This window comes from Silurus aristotelis (genome assembly GCF_946808225.1).
Source record: "Silurus aristotelis genome assembly, chromosome: 28".
Classification (NCBI taxonomy): domain Eukaryota; kingdom Metazoa; phylum Chordata; class Actinopteri; order Siluriformes; family Siluridae; genus Silurus; species Silurus aristotelis.
Window position 1 is genome coordinate 10980487 of NC_139601.1, and position 19104 is coordinate 10999590.

Consider the following 19104-nt stretch of genomic DNA (forward strand, 5'->3'; position numbering starts at 1 on the left):
AAGACATAATTTTTCAAATGTAAGCAATATTTCTTAGTTGAAAGAAGGTGATCCTGGTAATGTTATTCACATGAGCCTCAAAGAAAGACTAGAGTCAGTAATCACACCAAGGTCTTTGACTGCTGTACACACTGAGAAAATACCATCCAGGGATGCTATGTAATCCAAAAGTTTACCTCTTGCTGCATGTGGTCTTAGTAAAAGTACTTTCTTCTTATCCTAATTGAGCAGAAGCAAATCATCTGTCCAATTAGTTTATACTAATAGTCTGGATTTTTTGCCTGATATTTTACATTTCATTATTGAAAATGTTCATGAAATCATCACTACCTATTGATGGTTTGCATGTTAGTGCAGTGGTTTTATTCTCTTTATTGAAACAAATTAACTAGCCACAAGTAAGCCACTTCCTGAATTAGACTGTGGAACAATAAAAGAGTCATGTGGTATGATGAGCCAGATTTACCTTATGATGGGCATGTCAGATTAATAAGAGATGCACTTGAGGCAATGCACCTGTCATACATAATACCTACTGTACAAGCACCTGGAAGCGTTGTTATGTTCTAGGGTTGCTTCTGTTGGCCATGTCTAGGCTTAGCAACATTTTCCGGCTATAAAATTCTGCTGAGTACCTAAAGTACCAAGTTATCCCATCAATAGATTTTTCTTTCCCGGATGGCACTGGCATATTCCAAGATATCTGTGCCAGGATTTATCAGACTCAGTTTGAAAAAGAGTGGTTCCGAGATCATGAGGAACCACCTATTTACCAACAGAGTCCTGACCTTAACTGCTTTAAAAACCTTTGGATGTTCTGGAGAAGAAGTGGGTCTGTAAAGGTTATACAACAAAAAATCAGTGGGCAACATAAGAGATTTTAAAAATCTGCTGACATTATTTATTAACAGTATCAATTATGTTTCCTGGGCTTTGCTTCAGCTATTAGCAAATGACACAACATGCACTTTGTTGACAGGGTCACAGGTGGCCAAGGCTCATTAATGCACATGGGGAGAAAAACTGCCCTGTGTCGTCCGATCCAACAGACGATCTACTGTAGCTCAAACTGCTGAAGAAGATAATGCTGTTAATGAAATGCAGTTTGGCATCTACCAGAAGTGCAAAAAGAAGCAATCGTGCAAATAGTGCAGATAAATAAATAGCATATTTACAGCATGTGATATATATATATGTAAACATATGTACAGTGAATAAATATAAAGGCTATAGCAGTGCAGAGATGTGTGGACATTGTTGAGAAGCACAGGTAAATATATTTATTATATTAAATCTAAGCTGTTCAAAAATAAAAAGAATCAAATAGGAACCTTCTTATTTAAAGTCTCTACTACAGACAATTAAAAACACCAAGGTTGTTCCCATGATACTTCTTTACCCCGGCTTTGTTATACACATTTCCAGAAAAACAATTAACTGCACCCTGACATATTATATTCAAGATAATGAACAAAAACAGTGACAAAGTATATATTTAAATCAATTATATCAATTAAATAAATCTACAATACTTATACAAAATTTTTTCATCATACCATGTATCAAGAATAATTATCCTGGGTTGGCAAATTTGTAAGTTGTTGTTTGATCTTGCACTCAAGGTTATAAAGAGGTTTTTTTATTTTATTTATTTATTTATTTTTTTTATCAGTACAGCTGCTTGATCTAAATTTTTTGGGACAAGGATGAGGCCAGAAACGAAATGTGATACAGCACTTTGCAATCTGGTGCTCAGGAATAGGATTGCAGAGTCATGCCTTATGCTGTGCTCTTAGAACGTCAATACTTTTCACTTTCACACAAAGCAAAAAGGGAGGAAAAAAAAGAGCTGATTTTCCACAGTTGTTTTGTGAATCATTTAATACCAAATAAAAAACAGTTTTTTACCAAGACTTACAACAATTTAAATAATTAACCTTACCTCACTGTTGTTTTGTTTGTGGTTAATATCACCATTATTCGCAAATTGTGCAATATGTATATTATTAGACATTAAAAGATATCAGAATTAGAAAAGAAGTGTATTGTGTTGAATCTGCGGTTGCAGATGCTGTTAAAGCCTGCAGGGTGGGGCAACGGGTTCAGATATGATGTTTTAATCTAGAAGATGTTTAGGACTCGTGCCAGTAGTGCAGAACAAAAGGGTGGGGGTTGATTGAGGAGAACGGAAGGAGAGAGAGAGAGAGAGAGAGAGAGAGAGAGAGAGAGAGAGAGAGAGAGAGAGAGAGAGAGAGAGAGAGAGAGAGAGAGAGAGAGAGAGAAAGGAGGTGAGGAGGAGAGTGGTGAAGAAAGAGTGATGAAGAAGAGAAGGGTTGTGGGGAGGGAGTGGCTGAGGAAAGATGGATGGACAATGGATGGAGAGATTGTGTGGATTGGAAGGTCGGGGGAGGAGAGATGACTCACTCAGAGGTATAAAAGCTGTGTGTTCTACACTTAGATGTCCTATTACTCCTGCTGCCCAGCTTCGTCCACTGCCAGACATCCCTGCAGAGAAGCAGAAAATCTTTGAGAGTTAGAACAAGAAGTGTGATTCGAAAAAGAAGCCATCATGAGTCACTCAACGAGCCGCACTTCCTACCGCCGCACTTTTGGTGGACCTACTACCATGTCTGCCATGCCCTCCTATTCCTCGTATTCATCCCGTTACCTGGGCCCAGCTCCAGCTGCCATGTCAACACGGACTTTCCGGGTCCGCTCCAGTGCTCCGGCTCCATCAGTTCCTCGCCTCTCCTATGAAAAAGTGGACTTCTCCCTGGCTGATAGCATCAACCAGGAGTTCCTCAGCATGCGTAGCAATGAGAAGCAAGAGCTGCAGGAGCTGAATGACCGCTTTGCAAGCTTCATCGAGAAAGTACGCTACCTGGAGCAGCAGAACTCTGCGCTCACCCATGAGCTCAACCAGTACAAGGGCAAACAGCAGCATGGCCATCCGAACCGCGCCAGCCAGCTCTGCCAGCAGGAGATGAGGGAGCTGCGCCAACAGGTTGAACTCATTGGGAAGGAGCGAGATCAGATCCAGGTGGACAGAGATAACATGGCTGAAGATCTGGCTTTGCTTAAGCAGAGGTGAGTTATCAAATAAACTTGGAAAGCTGTAGGAAAATCATTGGTAAAGGTATCCCTGAATGACTTAAAATATCTCATGAACAATAGATAATACTGTTCTATATGACATTTATCAGTCTTACAGACATTAACCTGTGTAACAGTATATATAATTCGGCCACTGAAACTTTTTAGTATCTTGATACTAACCAGAAATTTGTAAAATTAAAGAATTCAGAAAATAATAAAAATGCATTTTCCACATAAATGCATGTAAAAGTTCTGGACAGATATAAAATGTAATACTGAAATGTAAAACAGAATATTATTTTTTATATAACTTTAACCTAAGTTTGGGAGATTAACAAAGGTGCACGTTGTATAACATTATAAAATTACACTACCCATAATTATACTATGGACAACTTCTATGTGATTTTTAATAATAAAAAACATTCTGTGTACTCTAATGAATTAATAAATACAAAAGCACAAAAACACAAAACATATCTGAAGCAGATAAATGTAAATTTGAAGGACCACATGGCAGGTTCTGGCAGGAGAGCAGATGAAAAGGTGTTTTTTGGTTGTTTGGGCGTGGTTGTGGGAATTCTAGATGGTTCTGATATCTGCTGGTCATATCACTGATATGCTCCTATGCTCTCGGCTGATGCTCAAATACACAGATGTATTCAGATATAAAAACAAATCCTTGGGTGATATCATATTGCTCATTAGACTGATCCTACACGCTCTGTCTCAAACCAGACCATGGCACGGGCGTGGCACTGGGTGGGAACCAGACAAAGAGAGGCTGGAACAGGACCAGATTTATGTAATGGCCACTTTGGGAGTATGGATGGCTTTTAAGAGCTGTGTGTGATAAAATTAATATCTTTCGAATATGTATGTAAATTACGCATACATTATACTACACTAACATCCTGCAGCAGCAGTAAACCTAAATGGAACACAACATTGCACGATAAGCTGCACTGTGTTGACCCTATGTTGCAAGAAAGAAATACTACAAATCTCAATACATATATTGAAACACTGAACTACAATTCAGCCAGATTAAAAAATTGTAAAAACCAGATTAAAAGTCCTGATTTAAAAACAAACTTACTTTCTTCATAACACTATGATGTATCACACAATATATGTCTTTTTTTATTTTATAGTGAAAAAACTAATAGGTGGAACAGGGATAAAGCAATATATCCACAGTCTTTTGACTTAAAGCTATTTGTAGTATTATTCCATTTAACAGGACCAACAGGAGTCGGCTAATGTATTTAGGGTGTGGAAAGAGAGAGGGGGGAGATGGAGAGAGAGGGGAAGAGAGATGGAGAGAGAGAGAGATAATGATGCAAACAGAAGGAAAAAAAGGATCCAAAGGAAAAATCAATGTAGTTTGATATACAAGGTGCCATTAAAGCTTTTGGGTATCCTGGCTCCTGGGCTGCTAAAATTAATCTTGTATATTTTTGCAACAAATATTAAATAAACAGTCAACTATAGACCAGACACACACACACACACACACACACACACACACACACACACACACACACACACACACACACAGACCACGCCCGTCTTATGTTTCATAGCATGACTTAGCCTGAGCTAAAAACAGCAGGAACATATATAGCTCACAATAAATAATAAGAAGAAAAAGAAGCAGGAAAAAAAAGAAATATGGCTGTGTATCAAAATAAACATTAAAACAAAGATCCATTAAATATATATCAGGACAGAAATAATAGCAATGTCATCCCTAATCTTATTTCGTGTGTAATTTGTCCAGTCTAAGTCTCATGTTGTCATGCCAGGCTTTTAGGTGTACTTAACTCATCTTGATTAAATTGCTAAATACACTTTTAGATGTGTCACCTTCACAGCACTCCTGATTTAGTGTATTTGGCTTGACCCCAATGTTCTCCCCCAGCCCAAATGCTTTTAGTGGCTGCTGCATTAGCTAATTGATCCTCTTGCCCTCAACCAGCTGCAACCTCATTTATTCAGGGCAGGCTCATGATGCATCAGAACAGATGTGATATGACAGCCCCATTAAAGCCTGAAAAATAACCAAACTGGGACTACCAATTAATTAAAAGAGAGGAGGGTAAATGGGAATTTTGTGCAGTTTTTTTCAGTATCCCAGCCAGAACATTTTTCGGCTTCTTTTAGACCTTGGGGCATCTTGTCATCACATTTGTCCAATTTATTGGTGTAGGTCTTTTTTTTTTTTTTTTTTTAATGCCACCTACATTTTTAGTGCACATTAATGGTAGGAACAATAATTTGTCTATTTAATCTTCATTATACATCTTTATTTATAAATAAGGGGCCAAGAAAACCAAAGTTGGATTATTTCCCAATATAGCATCTTCCGTTGTGTTTTATTCTCTTTATTCTCTTGCTGCTTTATTTTTTATTTTTTATTTACTGCAGTTCACCACAGGTTTTTTATTTTTTTTTTTATTAAAAAATAATGCATTATACTTATCTTGAGAAATATCTGCAAAACAAGTTGTTTCTCTTCTCAATAATGTTATAGCAGCTATTGATTGTCATTTCCTCACCTGCCTCTCCTTAATAAAGTAAGATTAATGACCACATACAGTATATGAGGGAACAAACTGGCATAGTTCATGCCTATTGTCTGAGTCTGTGCAGTAGATACCTTAGAGTCATGGCATGCCCAGTAGGTGTGACTAGACACACTTTTTTTTCTGAAAGAAAAAATGTGATCCTCTATCTATGACACAGCAAATAAGTTATGCTTCTGAATAGAGAGGTTCTCTTTTATGGTACTGTAAATCTGTACTGTTTGTTGAGTTAAAAAAATATTCTTACAAAAAACATAACCTTTAGAAACTAGCAACAAGAATGTATTAGACCAATTGCGTTAATGTATTAATACAAAACCTGAATAAATCTATAGAAAATTGACTTGTTTGTCCAGAACATTCCACAGATCCTTGATCAGATTGAGATAACGGGAATGTAAAAGCCAAGTCAACATCTTGAACTATTTGTCATGTTCGGACTCAGACTATTTGTGAGCAGTTTTTGAGGTGTAGCATTTACATAGTGCATTCTCGTGCTAAAAGGAATGAGGAACATTGCCCAGCACATCAACCTGCATCTGCCTGTGGACTTTCTTCCCATAGCGCATGCCATCTTTCCCCTAGGAAGCAATCCACACAAGCCTGGCTATCCACATGATGTGCAAGAAAATTTACTGTAATCACACCAGTCCACCTTCTTCCACTGTTACATGGTCCAGTTCTGATGCTCCCATGCCATTGTAGGTGCATTTAGCAGTGGACTGGGATCAGTAGAGACTCTCTGATTGTTCCATGCAGCCATATACACAAGCTGTGATACATTATGCGCACTGACACTTTTTTGCTTCAGTAGCTTTTCTGTAGGATCAGACCAGGAGAGTTAGACTTTGCTCCCCATATGCATCAGTAAACCGTGGGTTCACTGGCTGTCCTTTCTTCTCTGACCTGATGCTCCTACTCTGTCATATAGTTATCTTTATTTGGCATTAGTCAAAGTCAGTCAGATGCTTATGTTTTATCATAATTCATGTTTCCAACAAACCAACTTTTTTCATTGTAATGAGATTATCAATGTTATTCACTTCACCTATCGATATTTTTAATGTTTAATAGTGTATGCAGCAATTTTGGTCTCATTGTGTGCTGCAGGTTGGATGAGGAGGCTCAGAAAAGACAAGATGCTGAGAACCAACTGGTCCTGTTCCGAAAGGTGATGATCTCACACAAACACACACACACACACACACACACACACACACACACACACACACACACACACACACACACACACACACACAGCCACTGAGCCACAAAGTTTACACTAAAAAAACTATTTATGAAATGAATTCTATGTAACGTAAAGAAGTTCAAAACTGCCAGATATTCTTGCATGTTTAGGAACATATCATCATTTCCAAGTCAAAGCACAGACAACACAACCCATTACCCAGCCTCCATAAACACCTCTCAAAACCCCACTCCCTAAACAAACAAAAAAGCCTGGTAGCTATTTTAATTGTACCATGCAAAAAAAAAAGAAAGGAAAAATTGAGGCTGTTTTATTTCTTTAATCTTCTTTTTCTTTCGGCTTCTCCGATTAGGGGTCGCCACAGCGGATCATCCGCCTCCATACCCCCTGTCCTCTACATACGAAAACCTCAACATCTTTAGCTCTGCTACCTCAAGCTCCGCCTCCTGTCTTTTACTCAATGCCACTGTCTCTTAACTGTACAACATTGCACCCTGCCTGCACTCTTTTCTTTACTTTTCTAACACACGCTTCATTACTTTGCACTGTTGACCCCAGTTACCTAAACTCCTCCACCTTATCCACCTCTTCTTCCTGCAACTGCACCACTCCACTGCCCTCCCTCTCATTCACACACATGTACTCTGTCTTACTCCTACTGACTTTCACTCCCCTTCTCTCCTCCACCTCTCCAGGGTCTTCTCAACCTGCTCCCTACTCTCACCACAAATCACAATATCATCCGCAAACATCATAGTCCACGAAGACTTCTGTCTGACCTTGTCCATCAACCTGTCCATCACCACTGCAAACAGGAAAGGGCTTAGAGCTGATCCTTGATGCAGTCCAACCTCCCCCTTGAACCAGTCTGTCGTTTCTACTGCACACTTCACTGCTGTCATACTGTCCTCATACATGTCCTGCATCACCCTCACACACTTCTCTGACACACCTGACTTCCTTATACAATACCACAAGTCCTCTCTTGGCACCGTGTCGTACGCTTTCTCTAAATCCACAAACACTCAATGAACTCCTTCTGATATTCTCTATACTTCTCCATCAACATTTTCAAAGCAAATAATGTGTCTGTGGTGCTCTTCCTCAGCATGAAACCTGTTGCTCACAGATGGTCACCTCTTCTTTCAGCCTGGCTTCCACTACTCTTTCAATTAACTTCATGTTGTGACTGATCAACTTAATTCCCCTGTAGTTACTGCAGGTCTGCACATCTCCCTTATTCTTAAAGATTGGTACCAGCACACTCCTCCTCCATTCCTCAGGCATCCTTTCACCTTCCAAAATCTTGTTGAACAACCTGGTTAAAAACTTCACTGACTGCCATCTCACCTAAACATCTCCATGCTTCTACCGGTATGTCATTGGGTCCAACCGACTTCCCACTCTTCATCCTCTTAATTACTGCTCTCACTTCCTCCTTACTAATCCTATCCACTTCCTGCTTCACCATCTCCACAACATCCAACCTGCTCTCTCTCTCATTTTCCTCGTTCATCAGCTGCTAAAAATACTCCCTCCATCTTCTCAACACACTTTCCTCACTAGTCAACATATTTCCCTCTCCATCCTTTTTTGCTCTAACTTGCAGCACATCCTTCCCAGCTCGGTCCCACTGCCTGGCCAATCAGTATAAATCTTTTTCACCTTCCTTAGTGTATAACTTCTCATACAGCTCCTCATATGCCTTTTCTTTGACTTTTGACACATACCTATTTACCTACTGCCGCATCTCCTTGTACTCCTGCCTACTTTTCTCATCACTCTGTCGATCCCAATTCTGTTTTATCAACCTCTTTTTCCTTATGCTTTACTGCACTTCCTCATTCCACCACCATGTCTCTTTGTCTTCCTTTCACTTTTTAGCTAACACACCAAGTACGTTTCCAGCTGTCTCCCTCATCACTTCTGCAGTAGTTGCCTAATCATCCAGCACCTCTTCACCACCACCGAGCCCCTGTCTGACCTCTTCCCTGAACCTCACACTACAGTCTTCCTCCTTCAGTTTTCACCATCTTATTCAGACCACCATCCGATGCTGACTAGCTACACTGTCCCCCGCCAACACCTTACAGTCTCCAATCTGCTTCAGGTTGCATCTCATACATAGAATATAGTCCACCTGTGTGCACCTTCCTCCACTCTTAAATGTCACCCTATGATCCTCATTCTTTTAAAATAAGTATTTAAAACTGCCATTTTAATTTTTCTCACAAAATCTACCACCATCTGCACTTCCACATTCCTCTCCTTAAAGCCATACCTACCCATCACCTTCTGATCACCTCTGTTCCATTCACCTACATGCCCATTAAAGTCTGCCCCAATCACTAATCTTTCATTCCTATGTACACCATCTACCACTTCATGTAACTCACTCCAGAATGTTTATTTCTTCTTCATCTCACAACCCACTTGTGGAGCATAAGCACTGATTACATTTATCATAACGCCTTTAACTTCCGGCTCATCACCCTATCAGAAACTCTTTTCACCTTCACTACACTCTTACTGTACTCTTCCTTCAGGATCACCCCTACACCATTTCTCTTTCCATCCACACTATGAAAGAACACTTTAAAGCCACCTCCAATGTCTCCCTTTATCAGTCATAGTACCAACATTTAAAGTACCAACCCTAACCTCTATTCTCTGAAACTTCTCCTTTCCCTGCCGTCTCTGTAGACATCTTCCTCCTTTCCTTCACCATCGTTGGCTGTACTATTTCTTTAATATTATTATCAATATAATGTACAGCTTAACAACCTTTATTTTTAAATGAATATTTTTTGTTATGATTTTATGTCATCTTTTGTTTGTGTACTTGCAGGATGTGGATGATGCCACTGTGTCCCGTTTAGAGCTGGAACGCAAAATCGAGTCTTTGATGGATGAGATTGAATTCCTCAAGAAACTGCATGATGAGGTAAAGTTTTAATTAACCAAACATAGAGAAACTGAGGAAAAATAAAATTGATCTAAAAGTGGAGAACAGAAAAGATGTCTTAAAATCTCAGCGTAAACCAGTCATAATCAAATACAAAATATGCATTGTTTTGTGAGTCTTGGAAGAAGAATGAAAAATGTTTTTTGTGTGTCCTACATTTATAGGAAATTCAGGAAGTGCAAGTGAGCTATGAAACCCAGCAGATGAAGATGGAGGTAGAGGCCACAGTCCGTCCTGATCTGACTGCAGCTCTGAGAGACATCAGGACTCAATATGAAAGCATTGCAACAAAGAACATGCAGGAGTCTGAGGAATGGTACAAGTCCAAGGTGAAGGGCAAGAAGGCCAGCACACACCATAGCAGGGGAATATTTAAAGACACAGCATTAGCAGTTATTCAGTGTATTGTATACAGGCAAAAAGCTTATTCATTTACTAGTTCTACTGTATCTTTCACATATGAAAAAAAATTGCTTGCATACATACACCCATTATACCCTCACACTAATCAGTCTCACCAAAAATGTAAACATAAAAAAACATTTGTTGTTTTGAATCTGATTTATGAAGGCTTTATTCAGACCTACCTCATTCAAGCTTTTCAAATGTATGCCATTTTTATATGTTCTGTTAAACAGTTAAAAATGGCTTGGATGATATGAAACCATATACATAACCTGTATGGTATACATGCTGGCAACAGCAAACTAACTCTGTTCTTGCACTGCAGTTTACTGACCTCACCGACTCTGCCAAGCGTAATGCTGATGCCATGAGACAGGCCAAGCAGGAGACCAACGAGTTCAGGAGGCAGATTCAGAGCCTCAACTGTGAGGTTGATGCTCTTAAGAGCACGGTGAGCTCTGATAACCTTTATTTGATTCGAGTGTTGTCTTAAAGTCACATGTATAACTGTAATACTTTGGGGTTAGGTGACCCTATTAGTCTATGGCTTTGAATTGATCATTGAAAAATTACACAATATACAATAAACATACTCATTAGAAAAGACAGGGTCCACGGTTTGCATCAAGTGAACCCTCTAAAAATCCACTTTATATACTTGTTATAGTTGACATTATCAATTTAAAATAATCTCTGGCACTAATTTTAGTTAATCAAGATGGCTTCCCTATAATTTTACAACATTCAGCTACAGAAGAAACTTTGTTTATTGTATGGAGTACGTCACATTATTTCTTAAACTAAATCAGCACATCTGGGTAACATTAATGCAGAACTGGATATAGATTGAAACAGATATTTTATGAAAGGAACAGTGACACTGCACATCTATGACAGTATATCATGATAACATTTGAACTAATAATATTATTACATGCTATAACAGTGTTGGTTTTGGAATAAAACTGGGCATACTCTATCTGTTCGTCACTGTTCTGGCTTGTGACAAAGTGGTAGTTGGACCAAAGGCATAGTAATGTTGCTAATTAGAGGTATCTGTAAACTTATAAAACATTAACCGTAAATAATTATTCTTAAAATCATAAAAAGAGGGCTAAAAACAAGTCAGCTAACTAGCAACACACATTATATATACTGTATATATATATATATATATATATATATATATATTGGTATATATATATATATATATATATATATATATATATATATATATATATATATATATATATATATACACAGTATATATACGTATATATATATAATCATATATTGTACTATTAATTTTATGCTTTTGTAACACAGAATGAGGCTCTGCTGAGGCAGATGAGAGAATTGGAGGACCAGTTTGGAGTCGAGGCTGGAAATTACCAGGACAATATCAACCGTCTGGAGGACGAGATCCGCCACCTGAAGGACGAAATGTCTCGTCACCTGAGGGAATATCAGGACCTGCTTAATGTCAAGATGGCCCTGGACATTGAGATTGCCACTTACAGAAAGTTACTTGAAGGAGAGGAAAGCAGGTAACTGATTGTAATGATAAACTGAATAAATGTAAAATAATTACAAAAGACAGCATCATCATCAACAAAGAATAGAAGCACAAATTATAGTATAACAAATCAGTGCATATTAAATGATAGTCCTTATCTAGTAAGTGTACGTACTGAAACCAGCCCATAAATTCTTAATTTTCTGGTTTTCATATTATATATTAAAATTTAAAAAAATCTCTAAATCATCATGGCCAATTTGTTTGTATGAAATGTTATTCCAATATATCAAAACACTAAACCAATATAGTACGAAGGAATTATGATACAGTTTCTGTCATGTTACACTGGTAATGCAATAAACACTAATTCAATAAAAAAAACTTTTAAAACTGGACTTTGTCTCAAAGCAGCTTTACAGAGTTAAAACGTTTATAAACTGCAACTAATTCTTCTCACTAAACAGTGTTTCTGAAAGGAGCGTAATAAAACATTTGACTGGAAAATTGAAGCAAGTGGTCTACAAATGTTTTGCACATGATTAAAGGACTGTGAGATTAAACTAATATCACTAGAAGTTATATTTGATTTGTGTCTTTTCTTATTTAGATATGTCCCTTGAACATTGTTATATACAGTGAGGAAAATAAGTATTTGAACACCCTGCTATTTTGCAAGTTCTCCCACTTAGAAATCATGGAGGGGTCTGAAATTGTCATCGTAGGTGCATGTCCACTGTGAGAGACATAATCTAAAAAAAAATCCAGAAATCACAATGTATGATTTTTTAACTATTTATTTGTATGATACAGCTGCAAATAAGTATTTGAACACCTGAGAAAGTCAATGTTAATATTTGGTACAGTAGCCTTTGTTTGAGGTCAAACGTTTCCTGTAGTTTTTCATCAGGTTTGCACACACTGCAGGAGGGATTTTGGCCCACTCCTCCACACAGATCTTCTCTAGATCAGTCAGGTTTATATCCTGTCACTGAGGAACACGGAGTTTGCGCTCCCTCCAAAGATTCTCTATTGGGTTTAGGTCTGGAGACTGGCTAGGCCACGCCAGAACCTTGATATGCTTCTTACAGAGTCACTCCTTGGTTATCCTGGCTGTGTGCTTCGGGTCATTGTCATGTTGGAAGACCCAGCCTTGCCCCATCTTCAATGCTTTAACTGAGGGAAGGAGGTTGTTCCCCAAAATCTCGCAATACATGGCCCCGGTCATCCTCTCCTTAATACAGTGCAGTCGCCCTGTCCCATGTGCAGAAAAACACCCCCAAAGCATGATGCTACCACCCCCATGCTTCACAGTAGTGATGGTGTTCTTGGGATGGTACTCATCATTCTTCTTCCTCCAAACACGTTTAGTGAAATTATGACCCAAAAGTTCTATTTTGGTCGCATCTGACCACATGACTTTCTCCCATGACTCCTCTGGATCATCCAAATGGTCATTGGCAAACTTAAGACGTGCCTGGACATATGCTGGTTTAAGCAGGGGAACCTTCCTTGCCATGCATGATTTCAAACCATGACGTCTTAGTGTATTACCATCAGTAACCTTGGAAACGGTGGTCTCAGCTCTTTTCAGGTCATTGACCAGCTCCTCCCGTGTAGTTCTGGGTTGATTTCTCACCTTCCTTAGGATCATTGAGACCCCACGAGGTGAGATCTTGCATGGAGCCCCAGTCCGAGGGAGATTGACAGTCATGTTTAGCTTTTTCCATTTTCTAATGATTGCTCCAACAGTGGACCTTTTTTCACCGAGCTGCTTGGCAATTTCCCCGTAGCCCTTTCCAGCCTTGTGGAGGTGTACAATTTTGTCTCTAGTGTCTTTGGACAGCTCTTTGGTCTTGGCCACGTTAGTAGTTGGATTCTTACTGATTGTATGGGGTGGACAGGTGTCTTTATGCAGCTAACGACCTCAAACAGGTGCATCTAATTTAGGATAATAAATGTAGTGGAGGTGGACATTTTAAAGGCAGACTAACAGGTCTTTGAGGGTCAGAATTCTAGCTGATAGACAGGTGTTCAAATACTTATTTGCAGCTGTATCATACAAATAAATTGTTAAAAAATCATATATTGTGATTTCTGGATTTTTTTTTTTAGATTATGTCTCTCACAGTGGACATGCACCTACGATGAAAATTTCAGACCCCTCCATGATTTCTAAGTGAGAGAACTTGCAAAATAGCAGGGTGTTCAAATACTTATTTTCCTCACTGTATGTGTCTAAGGAGTGTTGTGTTTTTTTCAGAATTGCCATTCCTGTCATGAACGTAACATCAATCAGTATGCGCAGTAGTGGTAAGTTGACAAAATTCTAAGCGGAATATTAGCTACAAGCCAAGTTATTTTTTATAATGCTCACGTAAATGCAATTAGATGGGTTTTTTTTAACCTGAACCTCATGACTCCCTGTTTGTTTTTGATATGTTTCTGATTGGATAGATTATGACCTCCCTGCTGATGTTGGATATGGTAAAAAAGTTGTGATCAAAACGGTTGAGACCCGTGATGGAGAGGTAAGACCTCTTTTTTTAATTATTATTATTTAAGTGTTGTGTATTTTAATTCCTGCACAATCCATTAATATTACTTTGATATTATGACTTGATCCCATTTAGCTTTGGTATACATACATTTCTAGTTTATTGATATTATGTTCTTTCCATGTCCCAGTGATGGTTTAGTAATTGAAGCTCTATGCTACAGGGGCAGAAGTTTGTGTAAATTAGGCCTCATCTGACACCATTATCCTTAAAATTATCTATACAAATTATCAAAAGTAACAGGATTGGCAGCATGGCCTGTCCATGACCTTTAACCATGATGTCATTACACCTGCATTGGTAGAGACTAATTCTAGAAACTAATGCTTTCACATTTGCACACATTAATCACTTATTGTGAATATATAGATTATAATTAATCACTATTTTTCAGTTATACTGATTAAAAAAATGCTTAAAGTAATAATATATTGAAAAAAAAAATGTAAGAATGGAATTTAAGGGCTTTTCACCCTGTTTCAAATTTTACATACTGATAATGCAGCTTTGTTCAACACTAGTTCATCCCATCTTGTTTCCTATTCAGGTGGTGAAGGAGTCCAGGAAGGAGAAGGACACCCCACGAGATTCCAAGGAATCTGACTGAGATGTTCAAGAACCGATAATCCAAGAATGGGCAGGCTGGAATGAGACATCAACAAAATATAAAGAATACAATTAAAAATCTGCTTAAGCATTCAATATGATATTCACTACTGATGGAAACAATAATAGTGCATAGAAAATATTGGCATTCATTTTTACTTAATACTGTGATTCTGAATGGGGTGCATACAATCACTGCACAGTGGTGCTAACAACTTAGCCTTAACCATAACATTTAGTCACAGATGTTTTATGTATCTTCTCCATTTAAACAGTTCAAAATATAACCAGACAATACTAATCATATACTGATAAAAAGCATGGTCTAAGACCAAACAATGTCACCTTTTAAACACCACTGGTGGCCTTCATTTACAGCAAAACTTTTCTACATCTTTCATGCATGCGTAAATTACACCCATAGCAAGGTGTGAAATATCCAATTAATCTGCTTTCTCTGCATTTAGTCTTCTGTAGTGTTATCTGTAGTTATAATTTGGTGGTATTATTTATGTAATGTAAGCACTTTTGGCCTCACCTGGCAGCTTTAAAAAGAATGATATAGGACACAAAATCCAGGAGTCTCACCCCATTCACTTCAGTCTGATCAGTTCAATGTGATTACTGCAGCCTTGCTGAGAATGAAAAAAAACAAATGATTAGGGGAAATAAAGCCAAGTGAACAAAAAGTTTTGTTTTATTTCTCTCTCTCTCTCTCTCATACACACACACACACACACACACACACACACACACACACACACACACACCCATCACTGACTTAAAGTAAAAACTCTAATGATGCAAATATTCTAGATCTATTTATTATCGTACTGTTCATTGTCACACAGAAGAGATGGGTTCACTTTAAATCTGTTTTCTCTCAAGGTTTCTTCCTCATGCTATCAGAGTTTTTATACCTTCTTGTTTGTACCTGTAAAAGAACATTTATGCATTTAATCGCCCAATGCAATTGTTTTTTTTTTTTTTACTCCGAAGTATTATGTTTTTTAGGACAAGTCAGTTGAGCAGAACATCTCTGAAATGCTATGAAAAAATATCAGGATGTAATTTTAATTCAAACCAGGACATAAATGTACATTTTCACTAGGGGTGCATAAATGTACCTCTGAACATTGGTACAGTTTTGTACCTTCCTTTTTGTACCTCTAAAAAAAATTGCTTAGCATATTCAATTCATCTAGCAATTATTTTATTATTTAGTGAACATTCTCTGACATTTATATACATAGTTAGCATACCAAAAAAAGAGATAAAGTAGTAAATTTATTTTTAGCAGCACGAAACAGAAAAAGAAAAACGGACACAATAAATAGTTTAATAAAATCCAGACAGCAATGTCCAAATGATGACCAGAATGTCTAAGAATATCTGAGCACAGCAACAAAAATAGGACAAACCCTGTCTTTCTTGGTCCATTTAAATTCACAAATGTAGATGGGAAATCTATGGATCTGGTGGACAGCAATGTCAAAGTACTACTAAAAGTATGAATATACCACCCAAAACTTCCTCAGGAATAGCCCATACATTTTAAAAACCAAGTCGTATGCCACCAACATAGAAGACAGCCCACAAATGTTTAAAAGCTTCTTCACCACCAACACCACCACCACCACCACCACCACCAGAGAAGACTACTGACCAGTTGTATAGGTTTTTTACAAATCTAGTGAAATCGCAAATTTCTGTGAAATAATGCAAAACAAAACAAATATACAAATTTGTCATTATTATTTGCAGACATATGTGATGTTTGGGCTGAGAATTGTGTATACATGTGACAGTCTAGAATTGGCCCCTATAAAAATATAAGCCCCACACCAAGCATTAGGTGAAAAGTTACATACAGACCATTTTTGATAAATTATTAAATTATTTGAATTAATTTATTATATGTATGTATGTCTCTGTTCTCAGTCATGTTTACATCACTGACCCCCTCTGTTTCATCCACGTTAACCCCAGACTTCTTGTTGCCTTCTGCCGTGCTCATTGTTAGCTTCATAGACAATCCTACATCTGTGGTGCGTGATGGAAAGGAATTGATACACTAGTGATTAAAAAGGTTGATGGGCTGAAAACGGAACAGAATGAAAAGAGAGGAAAGAGAAAGGAAAGAGAAGAAAAAAAATACTGAACATGTCACCAAATTGATTTAACATTAAAGTAATAAACCTTGTTTAAAAATTAAAGAAATAGAAAGTTCAGATTTTTGTGTAAAAATGTAATGAGTGAAAGTGAAAAGTTGTCAGAAAATAAAGAGTGAAGTACTGATACCAGAAAAAACTGTTTAACTCCATCTCTAAAGACACACCTCATGATACCCCCATTATCCAAGCACAGGAGTGTGTAGTGCAGGGTCCACATGCGATCACACCCACCATCGCTCACATACAGATGAAGAGTTGTCTGGACACATGTTCTGTATTATTGTGCATGTCTATATATATTTATCCCTAGCAGTTCATTTGTCTTATAATATCTTCCTCTCTTTAAATTTGTCAGTCTAACGTAACATTCCCAGCATGATAATATTGCAAACCATGTGAACTAGTACACATTTGCCACGTGGATTTGAGGAGGAGACAACTTCTAGGAGCCATCAAGGACCCTCCTTTTCAAGAGAGAGCTCCAAGAAGCTCCATCTACCTCACTTTGTAGAACTGACATGTCATCTAAACCACAGGGAGACGCTATTGCCTTAAACAAATTCAATACAGAAGACTTTAAATTGCTTTAAATAATAATTATATAATGCTGCAAGTTAATTAAAGACCACATCTTAAATGATTATGTTACAATATTATATTTTTTAAAGCGTTGTATGACCAGACTATACAAGGAAAAAAAAAGAGCATCTCCAATAATCAGTGCACTCTATTTGCCTCTATTTAAAAAATGTTTGACAAAACTTTATAAATGCACAACAGATTGGGTTTAAAGTTTTATTTGAATCAATGTTACATTTAATACATTTAGAAGCATATATTTATAGAGTCCATTTTATTTCTGAAATACTACTGACAGTTATATATGCAATCTGAACACTCCTGTGTTAAGATAATGACTGTGGCTCATAATTGGCCAAAGTCATTCCTATTAAAATGTATCCTCAACATATAAACTGTGCTGCATAAAAAACTTTGCTTTGTTCAAAACACCAACAACTCAGAGTTGTAGGCTGATTTATCTTAAGTTTGTGATCTAGCATATCCGTGTAGATTTATTTCATGCAAGAGTTTCAAAGCACTTTTTCAATCTTTTACTTCAATAGTATTTGTGATACATATACCTATAATTATGTTTTTATCATAATGCTAATATCAAGCAGATGAGGATATTATATACAGGTGCATCTCAATAAATTAGAAAATCATTAAAAAGTATATTTATTTTAAAAATGAAATACAAAAAGTGAAACTAGTATATTATATAAATTCATCACACACAGACTGATATATTTCAAGTGTTTATTTCTTTTAATTTTTAGGATTTTGGCTCACATTTAACAAAAACCCACAGATTTACCATCTCAAAAAATGTAAATACTTCATAAGACCAATAAAAAGAAAACATTTTTTAGTGAATTGTTGGCCTTCTGGAAAGTATGTTTATTTACTGTATATGAACTCCATACTCAGAACTTAATACTGTATATGAACTTAGTTGGGGCTTCTTTTGCTTTAATTATTGCCTCAATTCAGCGTGGCATGGAGGTGATCAGTCTGTGGCACTGCTAAGGTGGTATGGAAGCCCAGGTTTCTCTGACAGTGGCCTTCAGCTCAGTTGCATTTTTTGGTTTCTTGTTTCTTATTTTCCTTATGACAATACCCATAGATTCTGTATGGCAGGGGTGTAAAACTCAAATTCACAGTGGGCCAAAATTAAAAAGTGGGACTCAATATTTATTGAAAAATTGACTGCAATTGTGCATGTTTTCCCGTCTCCCAAAATGTGTAATGTTGAACCTTTTCATATGGAAACAAACTTTAGTTTTGCATAAACATTGAATCTGGAACAACCAAAGTTTAATATAATAAACACATGAGAAATTAAATTTGAAATAAACACACATCAATGTTATCTCTCTCTCTCTCTCCTTCCGAATTTCTTTTTAAATGTAAAACTTTGTTCAC

General features: G+C 37.3%; 1 protein-coding gene across 1 annotated transcript; it reads left to right on the top strand.

Moving 5' to 3' along the window:
• The first annotated feature begins 2237 nt into the window (after positions 1-2237).
• prph (peripherin) lies at positions 2238-15633 on the top strand. The gene is made up of 9 exons (XM_083534230.1): positions 2238-3087; positions 6795-6855; positions 9743-9838; positions 10024-10188; positions 10590-10715; positions 11591-11811; positions 14044-14093; positions 14238-14311; positions 14886-15633. The coding sequence occupies exons 1-9, from the start codon at positions 2570-2572 to the stop codon at positions 14943-14945; spliced, it is 1371 nt and encodes a 456-aa protein (XP_083390356.1). The 5' UTR covers positions 2238-2569; the 3' UTR covers positions 14946-15633.
• Positions 15634-19104: the final 3471 nt, after the last annotated feature.